Source organism: Phyllopteryx taeniolatus, chromosome 6 (genome assembly GCF_024500385.1).
Source record: "Phyllopteryx taeniolatus isolate TA_2022b chromosome 6, UOR_Ptae_1.2, whole genome shotgun sequence".
NCBI lineage: Eukaryota > Metazoa > Chordata > Actinopteri > Syngnathiformes > Syngnathidae > Phyllopteryx > Phyllopteryx taeniolatus.
The window spans coordinates 28,776,287-28,799,468 of record NC_084507.1 but is presented as its reverse complement, the minus strand read 5'-3'; the positions used below and the strand labels follow the sequence as shown (position 1 = coordinate 28,799,468).

The 23,182-nt window shown below is 42.7% G+C and overlaps 1 protein-coding gene across 3 annotated transcripts in view; it reads left to right on the top strand.

Moving 5' to 3' along the window:
• Window positions 1–23,155, top strand: part of fhod3b (formin homology 2 domain containing 3b) — an 88,246-nt gene extending 65,091 nt beyond the window's left edge. The window contains exons 6-28 of one of the 3 annotated variants that reach the window (XM_061775849.1): window positions 1,604–1,698; window positions 2,211–2,322; window positions 2,935–3,029; window positions 4,075–4,218; window positions 4,318–4,565; window positions 8,046–8,177; window positions 9,264–9,311; window positions 10,102–10,197; window positions 10,284–10,418; window positions 10,499–10,549; window positions 11,255–11,445; window positions 11,759–12,346; window positions 13,029–13,909; window positions 14,490–14,648; window positions 15,235–15,417; window positions 16,461–16,580; window positions 17,721–17,882; window positions 18,413–18,603; window positions 18,694–18,886; window positions 19,682–19,705; window positions 19,974–20,160; window positions 21,391–21,552; window positions 21,719–23,155. In XM_061775849.1, coding sequence (XP_061631833.1) covers window positions 1,604–1,698; window positions 2,211–2,322; window positions 2,935–3,029; window positions 4,075–4,218; window positions 4,318–4,565; window positions 8,046–8,177; window positions 9,264–9,311; window positions 10,102–10,197; window positions 10,284–10,418; window positions 10,499–10,549; window positions 11,255–11,445; window positions 11,759–12,346; window positions 13,029–13,909; window positions 14,490–14,648; window positions 15,235–15,417; window positions 16,461–16,580; window positions 17,721–17,882; window positions 18,413–18,603; window positions 18,694–18,886; window positions 19,682–19,705; window positions 19,974–20,160; window positions 21,391–21,552; window positions 21,719–21,801 — 4,280 coding nt within the window. In that variant the 3' untranslated portion in view covers window positions 21,802–23,155. The remainder of the gene's footprint in view (window positions 1–1,603; window positions 1,699–2,210; window positions 2,323–2,934; window positions 3,030–4,074; window positions 4,219–4,317; window positions 4,566–8,045; window positions 8,178–9,263; window positions 9,312–10,101; window positions 10,198–10,283; window positions 10,419–10,498; window positions 10,550–11,254; window positions 11,446–11,758; window positions 12,347–13,028; window positions 13,910–14,489; window positions 14,649–15,234; window positions 15,418–16,460; window positions 16,581–17,720; window positions 17,883–18,412; window positions 18,604–18,693; window positions 18,887–19,681; window positions 19,706–19,973; window positions 20,161–21,390; window positions 21,553–21,718) is intronic. The other 2 variants (XM_061775850.1, XM_061775851.1) reach the window with 2 other exon arrangements.
• Window positions 23,156–23,182: the final 27 nt, after the last annotated feature.

Genomic DNA, 23,182 nt, shown 5'->3' with positions numbered 1-23,182 from the left:
TAGTTTTGGCAGATGAAGAACCCGAAACTCAACCGAAAAGAAGAAGAAGTGACTTTCAACTCAGGGGTCAGGGGTCACAGCAAGTCACTCGCATGATTTTTTATCCGGGCTTGGGACCGGCAGTGGCTGGATATTGGGAATTGAACCCGCACCGTCTACATGAAAGACAGCAGCATGTACCACTACACTATCAGCACAAAACTCAACCTAAAATTTTAAGTGAAAACTTGAAGGAATCCAAAATTTGAAATAGGACGAGATGACGGATAGCCACTGATTTCCAATTTCTTTTGCTGACATACTTACTTTTGGCAAGCAAAACAGAAAGCAGTCAGGTTGACGACATCTTTTACCCTTTAACATGACTTGCTTAACGTCCTTTTTTTAATTCCAGTACATGACAATTATGCTCAAATGTAACATGAAATGTTATCTGTGCAGTATTTACTTTTTTATGGTAAAAGTTTCCCCCCTGGACCAAAGTAATCTATTTAAATGATTGATGAATTAACAAATTAGATGAGATGAACTAACCCTTTTTCAATGTTACCGTGTCTTTTTTGTCGATATTTTTCTTGTCCGCTGCCCCTCCCCCCCTTCTCGTTTTCTGATTAATGGAGGTAGTGGGGTCAAGCTGCGCTCATCCTGTTAGTGTGAACGCATTAACCCCTTGTTGTGTGCTCGGATGTGACCGCTGGGGCTCGACTAAGCACCTACTGTTTGAAGGGGGAAAAACCAAAACATTTAACGTTTGTCAGTCCAGCTGTACTTCCCCTCCCCCCAATTCCCTCTTTAACAGAAGCCCCACACTTGTCTGACCCGAGCTCTTCCCCACTGAGATCCCTCGGCTCTTATTTTCCTCTTATTTATGTATCCGCTTACACATGGAAGTCATGTCAGCGTCCATCGAGGCGGTCTGCTCAAATATTTTCCTTACAGTCACGTCGGCCGACTTGAGGGATGAGTGCGCCGAGTTGTTTTTTCAAGTTTCTCCCGGACAGTAGCTCGAGTTTCTGTGTGGGGCACAGCAATATAATTAACACCTTTCACAACAATACACATCTGTTTGTGATGTGCTTTTCATTTTTTGATACATAACATTTGATTTTTAAAACAGACTGATGGACCAGTTAAAAAAAAAAAAAAAAAAAAAAGTTTCTTCATTTTAATTAATTAACCAATTATTTAATCGAAATAAATTAAGCTAGGCAAATATTCAGTGAGGTAAATAAATACAAAATAAGCAAATTAGTATGAATACATTCTAATTTAGGGGAAAATCCGCTGAGTTAATGAAACAAATATTACAGGAATGAACGGTCGAGATGTACTGTACTTTGCCCACCCCTCGGCTACATTGTATGTCAACATTTTACTCTCAAAATGATGTTTTTTGTGTTGTGATTCGTTCTTTGGAAAGAGGCCAAGACAACCTGCTGAAATTAATGGTAAAACCATTGGAAATTCCTCAGTTGTTTCACTTGTTTTGAGAAGGACCGATGTGACACCGGGTTCTTACGGAGTAGACAATAACGAGACTTCACGGGATGGATGATTAACCAAACGCTTCTCCCCCATCTCGTCTTGTTTTCTCTCTTTCCAGCTCTGGGACAGATAATGTTGTTTGTGGATGGCATGAATGGCCTCATTGCCCATAATGCAACTGTCCAATGGCTCTACACCCTTGTGGGAACCAAGGTAAAAGCAAACAACAACAACAACGTGTGACTCTGGCGTTCTATCATGATTCTACTACAGCTATGTGTGCACTGACTGATCATAAGTCGTACATTCTGAAATTTGTGACGCTTTCAACCATCGTGCTATTGTAGTCAACTCAGCTCCCCCTAGTGGCCAAATTGTTACACAGAAAGCAGCTATGAGACCAACTCCCCTTGATAACCTTTGGAACATATTTCAATGTGTTGTCTTTTTAATCTTTTTCATCCAATAATTGCCTTTCTATTTATACTTCTACATCTTCCTTATTTAAACATCTCTTAAATTAGCATCCTATAGGATAATGTTAGGTTTTATTTAGGTTTTAAACTAACATACACAAACACAATTTCCTGCAAGGCTTTTATCAAGTCACCCAAGACAAGAAACACTTCTGTAAGAGGACATCACTTTTTTCTGGACATATGTCGATCCAAGATTGTGAACATTTTCTTTTTTCAAATAAATGATGCTTTTGATTTGCTGCGCAGTTCCGTCTGGTGGTGAAAACGGCCCTGAAGCTCCTGCTGGTGTTCGTGGAGTACGCAGAGTCGAACGCCGCCCTGTTCATTAAGGCCGTCAACGCTGTGGATGCCAAAAGAGGTAAAGCGACACCCAGCGAAACCAGAACACCAATAACAGAGTGGATCACGACAAATTACTACAGTCTTATTTCAATCGTTTTTCTACAGTGAAGTCACTAATTGCACAGGCATGCGTCCCATAATTAGATCAATTGTAGAGTTAAATCATAATCTCATTTCGATCCACATGTTGAAAGTATAAATAAAACTTGAAATGCGCTTACTGATCCGTGGACCCCCGAAAAAGTCTAAGTTTGATCAGAGGCCAAATTTCTGCGCCACAGTTGAGAGGTTCAGGGTTGAAATCTCCACTCGGGCCCTCGTGTGTGGAGTTTGCATGTTCTCCTTGTGCTTGTGCGGGTTTTCGTCAAGGGTTTTCCTCCCACATATTCTCAAAACATTCATGTTAGGTTAATTAAAGACTCCATCTGTTTTGAAAATGTCCATTGGTATGAATGGAAGCGTGAATGGTTGTGATTGACTGGAAACCAGTGCAAGGTGTACCCCGCCTCTCATCCTCAGACAGCTGGGATAGGCTCCAGCACACCAGTGAGGACAAGCGCTTTAGTAAAAGGATGCATGGCTGATTCTCCAATGACTACCATCTGCTGTCTGTATTTTACTATTTCAGGCACAAAACTATGGGGGAACATCATGGAGATCTTGGACGAGAAGGATGGAGTAGATACCGAATTGCTGGTGTATGCAATGACACTCGTTAACAAGGTCGGTGGGCCTCTTAGCGCTTAAGATTGAATTCGTCAATCCGCTTTTGAACTAGGCCCCTTAGTTGCCCATGAATCTGAATTCGGATCAATACAATTGCTTCCAATTTGGGGAAAGCAATGTACACAGAGACGTGCTTAGATGAGTTTGGTGTGGAAGAACTTGAGAGGCCTAACCTCAACCCCATCAAATGGGTTCGAGATCAGTTGGGGGAACAGGACGCACTGCAACATCTCTCCAAAGTGTTACAGGAATGAAACCTGAGCTATACCACAAATGATGATCCCAAAACATATTTATTATTATTATTATTATTATTATTTCAAACTCATCTGACAACATTGCCCTTGAAAATAAATGGCTTGCAGATGATTTGATTTTGGAAAGAAAAAGAAAAAAAAACACCAGGAGTACAAATTTAGCTCCTGTGGAGCCCTTTGAGAATATTTGGTGATTAAGGGCTCTGCAAATAAAGTTGACCTGACACCTCCATGACATACAAAGCTTGTCTCTCTGTCAAGATGTCTCACTTCAACATACTTCCTTGATTACTGTACCACTTTCCTAGTTAGAGAGCGCGTTGGGTGTTTCAGAAACAGCACCAAAAGGCAAATACACTGTCTTTTGAATTTACTTCATTCGAACATGTACATCGGATGCACATGATTAAAATGTGTTAAACTAACACATTTGATTATTTTCAAGGAAAAGAGTGGACATTATATCAGTTAACAACACTTTAGTTGTGCTACCTCAAATGAAGTACTTATTTTTCAGTGTTGATGAGCAAAGCGAGTGAAGCACCAATATGCAGAGGACTGCTTTATTTCTTCAAGTCCATATTTGCTTCGATCTCTGACTCACTGTTGATGTAATGGTCAGGTGTCCCCATACGATTTCCAACTGATTGTGTCCGCACTTTCATTTTCTTCTCATTCCTTAACGTTTCTTCATCTAACATCTTTCCGCACAGATCCCAGGTTTCACTCATTCCATCCACTTTGGCATTTTTGATACAGCTCATACGTGTGTGTGCTTGTTTCAGACTCTGGCCGGTCTGCCTGATCAAGACTCTTACTACGACATGGTGGACTGTCTGGAGGAGCAGAGCATCGAGGCCTTGGCAAAGAGGCACCGAAGCAGGAAGGGTTCTGACCTTGACCTTGTGGAGCAGTTAAACATCTACGAGGTCAGGAAGCCCCTCTTGAAGCAAAGTTATTATTATATTATGTTATTAGACTGTTATTGTGACAGTAAGTTGACTTGTTTCTGCCATATTGTTCCCCAGACGACTCTCCGCCATGAGGACGGTGACGATGAAACGCAGTTGCCTCCGAGCGGCAGGAAGGAGCGCCGGCGGTCGAGCGCGGGCGGCAGCAACGAGCGGCGGGGCCTGGAGAGAAGACGCAGCCGCAGACATTCTCTCCAAAACAACAGAGGTCACGTCTCGGCGCCGGCGTCGCCCTGCGGCCCTCACGCTCACGGGAGCAGCTACCTGCCCTTCGCTGGCCAGTATGTTGAAGACATCAGCGAAAGGTGAGGAGCACAGAGGGAAAAGGGAGCATATACAATGCTATTGTAAAGCCGATGTACTTGCTCGTACACTGAATGACAGGAGGTGCATTTTGGGGAAAGACAAATGTAGTTAAGGGGGGCTTAAGATTGGTTTTAGGGCAGCTAAGATTAAAAAACTTCTGCATTAAAACATAATACTACAACCCCAATTCCAATGAAGTTGGGACGTTGTGTTAAACATAAATAAAAAAAGAATACAATGATTTGCAAATCATGTTCAACCTATATTTAATTGAATACACTACAAAGACAAGATATTTAATGTTCAAACTGATAAACTTGATTGTTTTTAGCAACTAATCCTTAACTTTTATTTATTTATTTTATGGCTGCAACACATTCCAAAAAAGCTGGGACAGGTGGCAAAAAAGTTGAGGAATGCTCATCAAACACTTCAAAAACCAATGTCAGTAAATACAGTTCGGCGCTACATCCGTAAGTGCAACTTAAAACATTACTATGCAAAGCAAAAGCCATTTATCAACAACACCCAGAAACGGCACCGGCTTCTCTGGGCCCGAGCTCATCTAAGAGGGACTGATGCAAAGTGAAAAAGTGTTCTGTGGGCCGACGAGTCTACATTTCAATTAGTTTTTGGAAATTGTGGACGTCGTGTCCTCCGGGCCAAAGAGCAAAAGAACCATCCGGACTGTTATGGACGCAAAGTTCAAAAGCCAGCATCTGTGATGGTATGGGGCTGTGTTAGTGCCAATGGTATGGGTAACTTACACATCTGTGAAGGCCCCATTAATGCTGAAAGGTACATACAGGTTTTAGAGAAACATATGCTGCCATCCAAGCAACATCTTTTTCATGGACGCCCCTGCTTATTTCAGCAAGACAATGGCAAACCACATTCTGCACGTGTTACAACAGCGTGGCTTCGTAGTAAAAGAGTGCGGGTACTTGACTGGCCTGCCTGCAGTCCAGACCTGTCTCCCATTGAAAATGTGTGGCGCATTATGAAGTGTAAAATACGACAACGGAGACCCTGGACTGTTGAACAGCTGAAGCTGTACATCGAGCAAGAATGGGAAAGAATTCCACCTACAAAGCTTCAACAATTAGTGTCCTCCGTTCCCAAATGTTTATTGAATGTTGTTAAGAGAAAAGGTGATGTAACAGTGGTAAACATGACCCTGTCCCAGCTTTTTTGGAACGTGTTGCAGCCATAAAATAAATAAATAAAAGTTAATGATTATTTGCTAAAAACAATCAAGTTGATCAGTTTGAACATTAAATATCTTGTCTTTGTAGTGTATTCAATTAAATATAGGTTGAACATGATTTGCAAATCATTGTATTCTGTTTGTATTTATGTTTAACACAACGTCCCAACTTCATTGGAATTGGGGTTGTAAATATTTGGGGCGGAGGGGGCCTGAGAAGTTTTTAGTGGGGTCTTCAGCCCCCCCCCTAAAATAGGTCTAGCGTCGCCGTTGCTGTATAGTAATTCAGGACATGTTCATTTAGTCTCATTAACTTTACAATTGGATTGCTGCTCCCTGACCCTGAACAGGATAAGTAGTGTAAAAAAAAATAGATGGATGGAATTCTGCTACACAATGTCGTCAATTATAAAAGATTGATTTTTTTTATTTTATTTTCTGCACTATAAATGTTTTATGGCACGGTCACAGGGAAGTGGTGAAACAAAACCAAATTGCACTGTTGTTTTATGATAATGTTGCTCAGACTCTTTTCTGTAAAACCAAGGCTGTTCTTCCCTGTTGCCTTTTTTGAGTTAGTACCAGTCACCAAACAAAAATAGGTTCACATTTCAATCTGTGCATTCGTATTTCAGGTCTTGCGCCTCCTTTTTAAACTATCACCTGATCGCTGCCACCCTTAATGCATCACATCCTCGCCAGGTTTTGAAATAGCACACCAATTAAACCTTCTGGTAGCTCCCAGGTCTGGCCGGTCATGTGATACCTGCCCACTACAGGAAATTCTTTGAAGATCAACATTTTTCCATTTTGTTAATGAAAGCCAGAAGGCCCGTGCGAGCGATGGATCTAAATAGCAAACGGGCAACGAGACTCACGTGTGAGGAGGTAGAACAGGAAATAACACTGAGCATATCTCCCGCAGACGTTCACGCTCCCATCATTTGCAACGAATCGCCTTCTCCTCGGTCCCAATCGCAAACAGATTGTTTACTTAATAATATTTGACATACCTGTAAATACCCCCTCTGTCTTTCCATTTTTACCTCCGCTAAGGATGTTGTATTTCCATCTGTGTTCCGCATCAATGCTCAAGGCAGAAGGTTATGTTTCCATTTGGTTCCTTTGACTGTCATTCAAGTCATCAAACAGTACCGCCACCTAGAGGACGCATTTGGCCTACTCCTGTATGCGCCATTCTATCTATTTATTCTATGTGTAACCTCTAGTCTTTTGCTATATCAGTCCACACGGGGATGAGATCATAAAGAAAAAAAAAATCCAAATTAGTGTACCTCCAAATCAAAACATTTAACTCGACTTTACTGTACATGCATCATAAATATATTTTACATACATGTGTTCCGACATTTACAGTGGTGTGCAAAAGTCATAGTTAACTACACGCTTTGTTTTTTTTGTTTTTTATAGTGAACCATTTTCACAATAGTCAATATGACTTGTAAAACATGAACTCATAGAACATAGCACTTGTACGCAAATGAGTACAAAACCACAACACTTTGAACAACCAATCATATTTCAATTCATTTTGGTGATAATTTGGATTTTACCATATGAGTCAATATGGAACCATTGGAACCTTGCGAGCCCTCCGATTCATACGGGCACCCGCTGTATGTATACTCTTAATCAGCGATTAACCAGGAAGTTGCCTGTTAGCTAACAAACAAATGGACAAACAAACTCAAATAAAACACTCTCTGCATTGTTTTCAGTTTTATGTGAATATGAATAGCTTTTCTACCAAATGAATACTTTTGCTCAGCATCCCAGGGAATGGACTACAAAAAAAATCGAAAATAAATGTACACGTTCAGTATTAGGTCACAGGGTTTAAATGATAACCCGCTAACTAACATTCTTGTCGGGCACCTGTTTCTCTGTCATCTGCACTAGTAACTACTTGCTTGCTGCATGTCTGTGTTCGGTGTTTCCCACAAAATTACAAGAGTAATCCTAAATCAAGGCACTAGCATTCCTAATTCGCTTTTAGTCTGTTTTAAGATGAATGAACACAAACACAAGGCACACAATTTCACCTGATAAACTGTATTTTTGTGTGTTTACATACACGTATTTTGGATTTAATGGCTTCCAGAGGTGAATTTTGTTTTTTTAACATGGGAAACACTGATATTTGTCACTGTTTGTGTCTGCTTCCGTGTCTTTCAACTTTGCCTCTGTGGCGCTTCTTGTTCCTACATCCTCCCTTCCCTCCTTTCAAACCCCAAACCGTCCCCTACCACAGAGATGAGGAGGAGGAAGGAGAGGAGGAAGAGGAGGAGGAGGATGATGCAGAGGAGGAGGAGGAGGAGGTGGAGGAGGAGGCAGATGATGAAAGTCATCCAGTCACTGAGTCCTCTAGGCAGGACGAGCACAGGTATTGTAGGCTAACTTAGTCCTAGACGGGATGCAACCCATTCTTCCCTTTGCCTTTGCAGTACTTCCCATTTGGCAAACGAGCAGAAGTATAGCAGCTTAGCAAAGTCCTCTCAGCACAACACTTTTAGTCTAAAGTGTATCCCAAATACCCAAAACGCATAACCAACCCCATCCCGGATGTCTACGCACAGTAGCTTTTTAATTGTCGATTCAATCGATGGTAATTCTGCTCCTTTTTTTGTTCCTTCCTGCCTCCGTCAATGCTGTGATTTTCCACCACTGTTACAAAAACACCTCCTTTCCCACCACAATTTGTCTGACAACCCCAAAGATGTGGTTAAAGGGAAAGGAAGGGGAAAAAAAGTTGTCGTTACTTTCTTTTCTCAATTGCTGGAAACAGTTATTTTGAGATTTTTATCACTCATCTGTCTTTCATTTTTGATCCAACCCACCGTTAACGCAAGACAAGTCAACAATTATATTCGAAGAATTAAGGGATTTTTCATGTGAGTCACAGTCTAGCTCGTCACTGGTCACGAAGTTTGGAAGAGAAATGGGGTTGAGTCGAACGTTTGCTGTATACTTAATCGTATTAAAAGAAAATAATATTACTGTGGGAATTACGGGAATTAAGTTGTGACAATAGGATTAAAATAAAAAATACGACGAGGCTAAAGTACTTGAATGAAGGAAAACAATGTGGTAATTTTAAAAAGAATAAAGTTGTATATTTTTAGGAAAAAAGTAGTATCTTTACAAAAACAAAATTGTAATTTTATGGGGGGAAAATATCATAATATTACAGTGAAACTGTACAATAATCACATTGCAATTTATGAGAAAAATGACCAAATTCGCCAAAAGGCCATAATATTAGAAGAAAATACAGTACAGTAGTCTAAAAATATACAGTTGCCCACTTCGAACACATCATAAGAAAATGTGTGTCGTCCCTAATTTTCCCTCATCATTTCTAATGGACACAAATTTGACCTTGTACGCGTGCTGCCTCCATCGACTTCTTTTGTGCGTGAAATTTACAACTTTTGACACTTCTTTGTTTCATGCTTTCTTCGATCTTCAGTGTGACAGAACCATCTAACACGCTTAGAAAGATCTGCTGGGCTGAAAGGTAAAAGCAGTCATACTTGAACGAGGCTTTGCTGTAGAAAGTGAACCTTGTCACTAAATCAAAAGGGAATGGTTTATGTTTCTGTTTTTATTATTGGCTTTGCTGCCATTTCTGCTTGCTTGTTTTGCCAAACGTTTTATTGGACTTTTACACTCGCACTTTGTTGCTACGCTCCCAATCTTGCAAATATTCCTCCTTACTCCTATCTAAGGTTGTGTTGTGTTAAAAGTTGCTGATTTTAACTTTTAAGAGTGGACATAATCAATATTGTAGCAATACAGTGAACCCCCTCATATTTTCAGGTCAGCAATCCTGAACTCACTTATTTGTGGATTTTATTTATTTTTTTGTTTTTGTTTGTTGTTCTTGCTGTTTTCAGTTGTTTGCTAAAATTCAACTATTCTCTGTTTTAGTGCTGAGGTCAAAGCAATAGAAGTATTAATTTAGCTCCCTATTGTTGCCGCGGAACTATGTCAAAGTGAGTTGAGCAGTTTCATCTGGACAAAAATAGGGCTTTTGCCGCCATCGTGTGGTGTCTTGGTGTCAATATACTATGTTGAAGTGAGTTGAGGAGTTTCATTTAGACAGCAATAGTCCTCTGCCGTCATCTTGTGGCATCTTAGTGCCGAGGAACTATGTTGATGTACATTGAGGAGTTTCTTTATGAGCCTTTTTTTAAGGGGGTGTCAATTACAGGGCTCGTTCCCTATCCCCAGCGAGTAGTTGAGGTTCACTGTAGGTTGAAAACACGAAATTGTATCCGAGAATGAATTGCGTCTTGTGTTTGCAGCGTTACTTCCAACGGAGCTCCACATCAGACTCCAACGTCACCCAGCCATCGATTCACTAGTACGGCAACCTGCACACCAGAGTCTAAAACTGACAGGTTGGCAGGGATGATAATGTGCTTTATATGAACTTATCAACAAAGCCATCATTTGAATATTGTATCTTGATATTTTGTCGTTGCAGACCGGCTTTAGGAGGTTTGCTGAGCTCCTCGTACAGGCAGCATCAGGAGTCTCTGGCTGCAGAACGCGAGAGGAGGCGCGTGGAACGAGAGGAGCGTCTGCAGAGGATCGAAAGGGAGGAGAGGGACCGCTACAAGTCAGTCTCACCTTGCAAAACACACAGCAGTCTCATCATATTGGGAATCCAGGCGATAATTCTTGCTTTGTCTATCTCAGTCGAGACTATGTCGACAAAAGGGAAGAAGCAAGACAAGCCAGAGAAGAAAGGTGGGTTTTATATGGCACACCTTGGTTTACATTAACTCGCAGTATTGTTACCGTTGTAAGGATTGATTTAAAAATAGAAATCTTGTCAGGCTTTAATTCAAAGGGGAGCGCAAATGGAAAGTGAGTTTCACAGAGCCCCACAGGCTGAATTCTACCTGCCAGGGCCCCCGTAGGCCTGTTTACCATTAAGATATCCCGAAGTTAACTGGACAAGTGTGTAATTGTCTTTGGCATGGATGTGGCTCAGGTGCTTTGAAAGCCAGGAAACTCATCGTTCCGCCGTCGGCCACTTCACCCCTCTAAAGTGGAAAATGTCTGTTCTGTTCAGAGGTGGCAAAAGGATTCACACTCTGTAGTTAAGTAGAAAATACGCGTGTGTACAAAAAGAGTGATGAAACTGGAAGTACAGATTTAACTCCGCTATTTATTTAAGTAAAACGAAAAGTACAGACTATTAAATGTACAAAAGTAAAAATGTACTGTCAATTATTATATTTGTCAACTAGACACAACAGAGAAAAAGAACTGGATACAAAATAGTCTCCCTTTTTTATTTACTTGCATAGTGCTCATACCATTTCGCTGACAAAGTCATGCCAGTTGTGACAGTCCCGTTAGTCACAGAAAATGAATTTGTGTGGTCGCTAATTCAGAACGCCGACATATCATCCTGATAATTGAGCTTTATGCTGTTTGCCGTGGCAGGTACAAGGCCGTGGAGAGGCTAGCGGCGGAGGAGTTTGAGCGAGAGCGGCCCAGGGTGCCCGTAAGAGGCCGCACGGAGATCACGCTGTGTTTGAGTTCCAACCCCGCCGTCCGCTCGGCGTCCCGCTGTGTCACCACTTCGCCCGTCGCCTCACAGCAAGACAAGGCGCCCAGTGCTCAGCAGACGTCAGGTAAATGCCCTTTGCCGGAAAACTGATCCTCCTAGTCCTTGTGGTTTACAATTTGATTCCTTTTGTTGACTCTACGAAGGATTTTTGGAAATTTGGCCATTTTAAAATTTGGTCGTTTTTTTTTTTTATGCTGAAGGTCTTGCAATACGTGGAAAATCCACCAGATATTGAGTAGTCTACGTCATGGTCCTATGCTAGCGTTCCACACAACTCAAGAATGAAGCTACACTGTTTCTGAAAAGTATCAACGGTGCAATATCTGTACTTTTATAAATTCACATTTTTTGCTTCTTTTTTTTCCCTCTCATTTCAGAATCTCTCGCAGGAAATGAGCCCATCCCCGAGTCAAAACCCGACTCTCCCACAGGAACAAAAAGTCCGGCATCAGAGTTAACGGGATCAGAACTTTGTCCCTCATCTCCTTCGCAACCAAATATGGCTGCAAAAGAGCCGCCAGCAGACATGGAGGATCTTTCTGACGTTCAACCGGTTCAGAATGTAGTTTTAGAGCCAGAGGGGTGTAAGGAGGGGGGAGTGGGGAATGAAGAGAGGCTGGAAGAAGGGAAGCTTGAGGAGCAAGAAGAGTGTGAGACCGGAAGGGAAGTCGAAGAGCAGGTGGACGTGGTGGAAGGGGCTGACGGAGTGGAAGTATCTGATGAAGCCCAGGCAGCTAGTGTCGCGGTGGTCGTGGATGTGGAGGATGTGGAATCACAGGAGGTTTGTGAGCGGGTTCAGACGATAGAGAGGGATGTGGAGGAAAGTATCGTGCTGAGCGAGAAGGAGAGACAGAACGAGGAAGTGAACGAGAAGGACAACTGCTCGGCATCCAGCATCTCCTCCACCAGCAGCACTCTGGAGAGGGAGGAGCGCGAGGAAAAAGTCAAAAATGACATTGAAACAGGTATTATTTGAAGCTTTATTTATTTTTATTCAGGGCAGCGCTAGGCAAACGTTTGTGCTCAACGGCCACGTTTGATTTTTAAAAGGGGACAGATGTATGTGAAATATGTAAAATACTATCATTTAGTCTAACATTAAAAGCATTTTATTGTTTATAAATATACGTGTTAATTTTTGCATTTTTTTCATTTAATTACGTAATCGTATAAAACAATTAGCAAATTATTTAGTAAGATGAGATGTATTCTTGATCATCAATTGTGATTAATTAAGCAAGTATTTCATGATACAAAATTAAAGAAATAATGACATAAAACTAATTTCAAAGAATGAATACTTTTACATTTTAAATTTTAAGTGGGGGGAAAAACAGCTAAATGAATGCAACAAAAATCCCGGGGGTTACGTTCCAGACCACGCCTCCTATAAGTGAAATCCGCAATACAGAAATACTCCATTTAAATACATGTTTTTATCGTATTTATGGCACTTGAAATTTGTTTATAGCTCTTTTTTTTTTTTTTTTTAACTGTATTACAAGACTCTTAATAATGTAAATGCTAGCTGAGCTGGATTTAAGAACGGAGCGCGCCGTTCGTATGTAGGCCGCAGGTCATAATTTGCCCACCGCCGATGTCGAGACACGCGGAGCATGTGTTCATCGCACGTTTTCCTCCCAACAGGCCAGTGGAGTCAGTGCATCGAAGACCAAGAAGAGAAGGACGTCCTCAACAGCCAGCGCTTCATGCTGGACATGCTCTACGCTCACACATCCAACAAGGGGGAGGACAACACAGGAGGAGACGGGGAGAAAGAAACTCAATGTAAATGTGAAAAGGACTCAGAGGTGGCTGACCCCTCTGTGGCGACTTTGGCCAGCAGGATCTCCACGTTGGAGGCTCACAGGCAAGCCAGAGAAGAAAATGTGAAGAAAACGGAGGTGGGCAGTGTACGGGCAGTGGCGGAGAGATTCAGTGATTTGGTCAAAGGTCTGACTTCTCCTGTTGAAGCGGAGTCGTCAAAGGAGCCACAGCGCGCTCTGAGTGACAAATCCTCCGGCATCATCCCGTCAGCCCAGAAGAAAGAATCGGACCAAATCTGGGACCAGCTCATGGCCACGCCCAGGGAGCTGCGCATCAAGGAAATGGATTTCACAGACCTGCGGGATGAGGATGACGTGGATATTTTAGACATGGACAACGTGATGGGGTCTGGTGATCTTGTCCCGCCGGCGCCGCCCCCGCCGCCTCCTCTGCCGTGCAATGCTGCTCTACCGCCACCCCCGCCCCTGTTTGGGTGCCCCCCGCCTCCTCCCGTCCTTGGCAAAATGCCCTTCGTGCCCCCTCCGTCCCCTCAGCTGAATCGGGGGGAAGTTCCTCTTTTTCTCAAGAAGAAGAAGACCATTCGGCTCTTCTGGAATGAGTTGCGCCCCGTGGAATGGCAGTGTAAGAGTCATAAGTTCTGTAAGGAGTCCCTGTGGTCCAAACTAGAGCCACTTAAACTGGACACATCCAAGCTGGAGCAGCTGTTTGAGTCCAAATCCAAGGAGCTCCCTGTTACCAAGGTACATACAGTGCATTAAGCCTTACTACGTAACTGTATTTAGTACCAGGAAACCACATCAGTATAAGTGATACCACAACAGTGCACCCTTCTCAAACTAGACGATATGATGTGAAAATGTGTGGGTTCACTTCCCTCTCAGTGATGGTGTGGATGTGTGTGTAAGTGCTGATTCGTCTGTAATGTGTGAACCCTGAACAGAATAAGCAGTATCGAAAATGGATGGAATTCTAAAAATGGAATTGAGTGTGATACAGTAATAAACCGTTTTGAAACATGTTATTAAAACAAAAAATATTTTGAATTTATAATACTTAATAGGAATGCAATATTTCCTTACACTACATTATTAATATTAGTATACTGTATATTATTAATCTATGTTTATATTTTTTATAAAACAAAAAAAAATCAACACAAACTGTTCACGTTTGCATGGACAAATAATAACGGAAAACAAATGTGCACAAAACAAAAAAGAAATGCAAATGAGCTGCTTGAAAGGAATGAATTAGACCTAGTTAAACATTTTTAACTAACCCTCGTTCAGTGGGATGGCTGACTTGTGCTGTGTCTCCTAGAAAGCAGCAGTTGATGGCAAACGACAAGAAATCATAGTCCTGGACTCCAAACGCAGCAACGCCATAAACATCGGTCTAACTGTCTTACCGCCTCCTCGTACCATCAAGACCGCCATCCTCAACTTTGATGAGTACGCACTGAACAAAGAAGGCATTGAGGTAAGGATGACGCACGTCCAAATTTGAAGTGTCTGGAGAAATCCCATCCAGTTAAAAAGGCGTTTTTAATTTTTTCTCCACTGATGCGGCGGCAACGCACCAAAAATGCGCAGTTGGAGCTCCAAAAAAAGAAGATTCATCTCGTGTAGATGTGATAGTTTACAATGTTGACATAGCTTACGTCTGTCTGACGGCGTGTAATTAATCACCGTGACGATTAAAATGTCAACCAGCTCTTGAAAATGATGTGAAAGACATCAGCGGATAATGATGAATGTTGTGTCCCTTTAGTATTATGTAAGACTTAGAAGGATCACTCTCCATGAGGAGTTCCTGTTCACCTTTTGCCTTTAGGATTTATTAATTTTTTTCCCAAGCTAGATAAAAAGGTTGAAAGTTCACACATCACGCACGTTTCCTGGAAATCTGGAAACATCTAAGATAAACAGCGCTGGAAAAATTTGTGTCCTCTCCTGCTCTACGGTTTACCTCCAGTCGTGTTTTGTGAAAACAAGGCGATGATGACTTGATCAACGACCCACCTCCCGTCCCCCGCCCCCCACTCTGTCATCTCATCTCCTCCTAGAAAATCCTGACCATGATCCCCACGGAGGAAGAGAAGCAGAGGATCCAAGAGGCTCAGCTGCTTAATCCCGATATTCCCTTGGGCAGCGCTGAGCAGTTTCTCCTCATCCTCTCCTCCATCAGCGAGCTGTCAGCCCGTCTGCAGCTTTGGGCCTTCAAGATGGACTATGAGCTTATTGAGAAGGTCAGCGTCTGCGCTTTATTTCATCGTATGCACGTGCATCCGTTAAAGCAGAAGCAGCAAATAAAGTTCATCAGTTCACATTCTCCACTTAAATTGCATTCGAGAGCACTTTAACGAAAACTTCAGCTGTAACAAAGTACCAATATACTTAAAAGACTTATATAATATACAGGCGCTCCCTTGATATTAGCGTTCTTCATACAGGAAGTGCAGAGTATTGTTGCCCATGTTGTGGAAGCTGTTAGTAGATGAAAGAAAAGAACGATCAATTCAAAGTCAAACGAGCAAGCTGGGGCTCTTTGATATCTTTGGCAGTGGCAAAAAAAAACAAAAAATGTATGCTACTCTCAGTAATTAGTCTTTTAAAATCTGCTAAAATGTGGCCCTTTGTTGCTTTTTACATGTAGTATATTGACAATGTTTTTCCCACTCGTGAAGCTGAAGTGACACAATTTTTAAAAGAGCACTAAAACTACAACCACTATAATAAACACGTTTACCGACCTTTATTGAGCCAAGGCACATATTTTGCACGAGAAAAACACAACACCAAACAAAAATGTCTCAAAAAGTCCTGTATACTAAAATAATGATCGATACACAGGTTAATTGTACCGTCTGCCCTCTAGTGGAAGAGCATTTACTTGTTCTGTCTGTTACTACATGTCACTTGCAAAGATAGAGCGATAAAGATACATTATTTGAAGTATGTAAAGTATTAGCCACCAGGGCACCGTGGTGGGAACTTACTGGTTAAATAAATCCCTCTTTGGAAGTGTCAATCAAAACTGAGTATTATTATTTTTGTAAAGGCAGATTTGTTGATGTAGCTCGTCTTTCTAATTAGATTTTACAGGTAGGTCTTCCTAATGGGGCAGCGCAGTGGGGGAATGGTTAGCACAGCCCAGAATTTCTGGGTTCAGATCACATCTCCAGCCTTCCTGGAATTACTTTTTTAAAGAGTCATTTAAGGAGAGTTGTAAAAGTGGATGACAAGGACATGGGAAATGCCAACTTAAAGTACTGCGCTCTTGTGTTTGCAGGAAGTTGCAGAGCCCCTCCAGGATCTTAAGGAAGGGATGGACCAACTCGAGAAAAACACAACCCTCCGCAACATCCTGACCACACTGTTAGCCATCGGCAACTTCCTTAATGGCACAAATGTGAGTAACCCTCAATCTGTGGTGTGTTTATTGTAGTTTTGTGACCTTAACTTTGAAAATACGCCAGGATTAATGCAAAATGTTATTTTTCACTTTAATGATCTTTAAATTATACACAGCCCGGTAATGAGTTTTTAAATGTGTTGTTAAAATGAGATTACATCAGCACAGTTGTGTAACCTTAAAACGCAATGGGTGGTTACTAGTGCTGAGAGGTCAACGCAATTGTATCGTGGTCGAGAAGTTCTGCGTTTGAATTTTAGCTCCGGCATTCCTGAAGAATTATTTTGAGGCTCCACATACAATACACTGTACTCTTATTATAAATGTATTATTAAACCACAAAAGCATGGCATGATTGTGAAGGAAGAAACGGGCGAGAGTCTGGACATTTTCAGAGGCTGTTGGCAGTGATCTGGCGCCCCATTCACTGCCTGCACTGGTGGATTTCAATAACAGAGACTCTGTACTTAGCATTCTATGTTATGCATATGTATTGATATTTGTTTTTATTTGTGTGCGAAAGCTCGTGTATTGTTGATCGGCCAGTCTGCAGTTTTCCAACGTTGTGGCCGATGTCCTTCTAACTGGTCAGAACGACACTGGCACAATGTGTGGGAAAGAAAGAAAGAAAACAATATTTGAGGGATTGTGTATTTTCTGGAAGCCAGGGTGTGGAGGAACACGCATCTGCATCTCTGCTAAGCGATTCTACCAATAAGTCTATGAGGGACGAACACGCAAGGGAAAGTACAAGTCATCTGCATCAAAACAGGCAGTTCCCATAAATAATGGAATCTGGAATTTGATTTTTTTCAGTTTGACATTTAAAGCTGGCAGAGGAACGAAGGAGATTGTGTTTGCGTCTTTCATGCTATGTGCTGGCTTGCGCTCCGCTGCGGCCAGCGCAGAAATCCGTCGGTTTGGAAGTAGATTGTGGTTCCTGATAATCGCAAGCTAATGAAGCTACATATCTTCTTGGCACGCTTTGAGAGCCTTTCTGTGCTCGTGCCAGAGAGGAAATGCGCTGCAATTTGGTGCTCTTGTTGGGCCTCTGGATTGTTCCTGTCAGAATGTGCCCCCCGCCCTCCTCTTCTTCCTCCTCTCTGAGTGTGCTTCTGTGTTTCCTCGCTCCTCCAGGCCAAAGGCTTCGAGCTGAGTTACCTCGAGAAAGTCCCCGAAGTCAAGGACACGGTCCATAAGCAGTCCCTGCTGCACCACACCTGCGCCATCGTGGTGGAGAAGTTTCCAGACAGCTCCGATCTCTACTCCGAGATTGGCGCCGTCACCCGCCTCACCAAGGTGGGAATAATTTGACATTCAGACCCTCGGAAGTCGAACGCTATCTTATTCCAGGCGGCCTGTTTGTTTAGCGGATGAATTGTCACCAACGTAAAACTTTTAATGGTAACATTTGGAAAATGACGATGAAAGCAAAAGATTTTCAAAGATGATATACAAGTTACTGTGGTTAACAGTGGAACCTTTTGGTGACATCTTCCAGTTTTGGTTCTATCATCGTTACCATTTTCCACTCCAGGTTCATCTGAGATAGAGGGACGGACAAATGGGCAGACAGACGGATAGATAATCTCGATGGATGACAGATAGCTAGATGGACGGACAGATGGATAGCTATACAGATATATAGATTCAGAGAGAGAAAACCCAACTGGCACAAACCGAGACAAGCATAGCTGATCTGGATTTGGCTTCATTTTGCACACTTCCTCCAAATATTAAATTCCGTTCCAGTTCCGAGAGTCAGCTGTGCTTGCTTGTCAAGGGTCCGCCCCTAGAGATCCGCCGTGACCTGTGCTGTTCTTTGCCAGGTGGACTTTGACCAGCTTCAAGACAATCTGGCTCAGATGGAGCGAAGGTGCAAAGCATCGTGGGATCACCTCAAGGTCATCGCCAAGCACGAGATGAAACCTGCACTGAAACAGAAAATGTCCGACTTCCTCAAAGACTGCGCGGAAAGGATTATCATTCTGAAGATCGTACACAGGAGGATAATCAACAGGTGTGCGTTGGTCGTATGGGTGCTTATCTGCACCCATTTTTGTTGTTGTTTGTTTAGGTTTTTTGTGCGTCTGTGATGTTTTTCCTGCAGATTTCACGCCTTCCTGTTGTTTCTGGGCCATCCGATATACGGCGTCCGCGACGTCAGCATTCATCGCTTTAGCAAGATCCTCAGTGAATTTGCGCTGGAATACCGCACAACCAGGGAGCGTGTGCTCCAGCAGAAACAGAAGAGGGCCAACCATCGTGAGAGGAACAAGACCAGAGGAAAAATGATCACAGATGTAAGTGGACCCTGGACCTGGTTTTGCTTTGGCCAAGCAATCAGCAGATGGAAAAATGCCGACGTCATCGAGTGCCAGCTCGCTGGCCCCGGCTGGCCTTTTGAGGACAAATTGGAAATCTGATTTGGAGCTAAAAGTTTAAGTTACATTGGCCAGCCCAATAGATTCTGAAGGCCGTTCGACAGGGCAGCACATGTCGGCTGAAATCCGATTGGACAAAAACATCTAACATCCACACAAGCTACTGGAAGCAGTGCCTCCAAGAGAAACGCGATGAAATGACGAGAATAGACTGTTGAGAATAAATGAATACAATTTATGGAACAAATGTTGGAATTTAGGTTGAAAATGTTGGTCAGTGTTTAAGAGGCCTTTGTGATTACATCAGCAAGGTCCTCACATCTGTGTTACTGTAACGACATTCCGGGGGTTGCCGTCCGTCTCCTCCGATGTGTCGCTTCAGTCGGCTTTAAAAGGCCAGAGCAAACAACTCGCGCTACGGTTAGAATCCCTTAAAATTAAAACCTGAGAATGTCTCTAAAGGGGCCCCAATTCAAACTTGGAACTTTAGGCGTTCCTGTAGGAGGAATAACAAGCCCATGTGCATTTACGGTGTTCAAATCAAAATGCATTTGTGGACTTCAATTTAGTGGTTTAAATTTAGTGCCTCAATTTTTTTGAGGCACATTTGTCTTACTGTCTTACAAATAGCCTATTCGTTAGCGTAACCTTGTCTTTGGAAGCTCCCGCTTGACCTCTCAAGGCCTTTGTTTCTCCCCTCCCTCATGTCTGTAGAGTGACGACGAAGGTGACATTGAGGTAGGGAGCGCTGCTGTCTGCAGCCGGCCGCATGCGAAACCGTTTGCGGTGACTCATTTTCAAGAGTTGAACTTATAACCTGAGTGAAGGCTGACAGCGGGCGCATGGCTGCAGGTGCTAATGATGACGGTATCATCAATATATTACCAAGGATGCAACAAAAACAAAAAAACACATAAAAATAGAACCATGTTTGACCAGTCCGAGCAAAGCGTGGCAGTGAGTCGCTGAGCCTCACTTTCGCCAACGCGTACCCCCTTTCTTGCAGAGCGGTAAATTCGGCGGCGCCCAGCCCGACACGCCCGAGAGCCAGCCTCGGGGCATCCGGTACGCCGAGGACGCCGCCGAGCACGAGAACATGAAGGCCGTGCTGAAGGGCAACGCGTGGAGCGGAGAGAGCGAAACGTCCGCGGTGCCGGGCCTCCGCACTCGCACGAGAGCCAGCAGCACCGCAGGTGAATAAATCCAACATTCGACACTTAAATGTGGATTGTTTGCACCATCAAGTGTGTAGAAAGGATGAGACGTGCTGTATGTAACGTCAATGTGATCCATCCACACTGTTGGGGATTAACTAATTTCATGTAACGAGACTATGTAATTGTAATCCATTATAATACTGGGAGAAATTTTATAATGAACTTAAAGGTGCTTTTGGAAATGTCAGTGATTACAATTTGAGTTCAAAGCAAAAGCTTTTTTCATTTCATTTCTCTTCCGCCTCAAGAAAATGCTTGTGATTGGCTCTCTCTGGTCATGTGCCATTCTGGCTGGTATCAAATGTGACATATTTTTCCAAATGTGACCACGAAGCGCCACCTTGTGGTGCAACTTGTTAGTTTGTCTGGAATTTTCAGGTTAGGATCAGTTACACTTTTGAGCACATAAAAGAACATAGGGTTTGTCTAAACTCTTTAAACCCTAATTTGAAAGGCTTACCCAGTTTTGAAACCCTACCCGTTTTAAAACATGACGCCTGTTTTGATCCCTATTTTGAAATCTTATCCCTGTTTTGGAACCCTATTCCTGTTTTGAAACCCTACTTTGAAACCCTAATTTAAAACCCTGACCCTGTTTTGAAACCCAAGTTTAAAACTCTCACCCTGTTTTGAAACCCTACTTTCATACCCTGACTCTGTTTTGAAACCCTTATTTAAAACCCTAATCCTGATTTGGAACTCTAATATGAAACCCTACCCCTGTTTTCAAACCCTACTTTGAAACCCTAACTCTGGTTTGAAACCCTAATTGAAAATCCTAACCCTGTTTTGAAACCCTAACTCTGTTTTGAAAACCTAATTTGAAACCACAACTCTGTTTTGATACCCAACTTTTAAACCTGAACAGTGCTATGAAAAGGTATTTGCCCCCTTCTCAAATTTTTATTTCCCCACTTTAAGATGATGAAACAAAAGTAAATATCAGACAAAAATAACCCAAGTGAACATAAAAGTTCACAGTTTTTAATTGGTGATTATAATGTATTATGTGAAAAAAAACTGACATAGAAATACATATGTTCCACACAAAAAACAGCGGCATAGCATAGCCACGATAAGTGAACCGCGATATTGCAGGGAACATTGTATTATATACGCACACCAAAACTAGAAGTCATCTCCCCGTTCCTCTGGTCTTCCCAACTGTCATCATTGACGAAGCTCCTCTGACCTTTGTGTTTTCAGCACGCATGCCATCGTGGCGCGTCGCCAACGACGACGCCGTCAACTGCACGGACGACACGGCCGACGAGATCATGGAGCGAATCGTGCGCTCGGCCACCCAGGGGCCTGGCCCGAGGACGCAACCTCGTGAGAGGCGGCGCTCCAGGGTCAACCGCAAATCACGTGAGTTTTTTAAGCGTTTTGGTGCGATAGCGGGAGCGGCGAGTTCCTGGCAATTTAGCGCTGTTACAAAATTTTAGACTCCACTGGAAACGTTTTTTCCAAAAAGACTCTTGAGCAACTTTAGAAAATGGACTAAAACGTCCGCTGTGTCTTCTGCTTTGTGAAGTGAGAAGGACCCTGAAGAGCGGTTTGACATCCGAGGAGGCCGGCGTTCTGGGCTTGTCCGGTGGTGCTGACGTGCAGGTGTGAACAAGACTGGAGGACGCACGTTCGTTCACACCTCCTCCGCCTGGCTCCTGCCCCGATATGGACGACTTGTTTGCGCTTCCCTGAGAAGATGAAGAAGAAGCTGAGTGCCGCATTGAGACCACTGATCTTCGCGACTGGCAGATCCCACCTGCACTCCTGCAGCGCTTGACCTCCCCCCTGCTCCCCTCTTTAACACCTAAAGCACCTGTGTGTGTGTTCTCTGGTGGTCAAAGTGAAAGGAACACGTCCAAAGATGTCACCTGCGTGTGCACAATTACTACTGTGCTGCTTTGGCGCTCCAGAAGGTGACCCGCTAAGCGATCGATAAAAGCTGAACTACGTCACAAAAAGATAAACAGTAGCACATTGTATTCGCATTAAATCAAGCAGGTTGAGGATCCTGTAGGCTACGACAGATTGACAGATAGGTTGCTCAGCAGCATATGGCGCACAGCAGGAGCTTCTGTTGTCCCAGCTGTGCATTTCAGTGCCTTTCCGAGACGCTTATTTATTGAAGAAGGTTTTTCAGGGACATCCAATCAGATGAGGGCCGATCACGAGCTGTGATGATTTCTAAAAGTGTTCGCTCGATTCACAGTGAAGCTTATTTATTATGGCAACTGTTCCCCCCCCCATCGCCTTACATTTCACTTGAACTGTAAGTTGAAAAGTATACGAAACAGACATCTTCAACTGGCATCACTGGAGATTCAGTGACAAGCACGCTTCCTCTCTTTAAAATGAATGTGAAAATCACCATTTAACTTATATTTCTGAACATCTATATTGAAGTGGTGTAAAAAGGAAGGTATTTTTCTTTTCTTTTTAATTGTAGGCCAGTTTATTTTATGTGCTATCATCCAGAACATCATTTAACTTTTTTTTCTCTCTCCAATACTTCTGAGTCCCAGTTTGCTATTTAGAACGGGAGAGAATCATTGAGAATCAATCCATCTGAAAGAAGAAAACACCAGCAGTTTAGTCAACTCTGTTCAGCACCTTAGATTCCAAACATCTAACATCCTGATGGAAAAGGATTTTTTTTTTTTCTCAACCAACCAGACAGATGTGCAAAGTCAGTTAGGCCAGTTATGTAAAATGTTTTTTCTTGCTCAATTTGTAGAATAGTGTATTATAGAGTAAAAGCAGTATTATAAATGTAATTTAAAGGTTTGTTTTAAGAGTCACTTTTGCAAGTTAGGGTTTGATATGAATGCTGGTTCTGTGCTCTGGACACTCGATGGCAGCTTTGACGTCATCATTGCACTTCACAACTCCGCTCCACAAACAAGCAAGGCTTCACATGCAGCCAGGAACAAGGTCACTCTTTTGATTAAAAGGCTTGTGAAAAATATTTTCGGTCTGTCTGTTGTATTCTTGT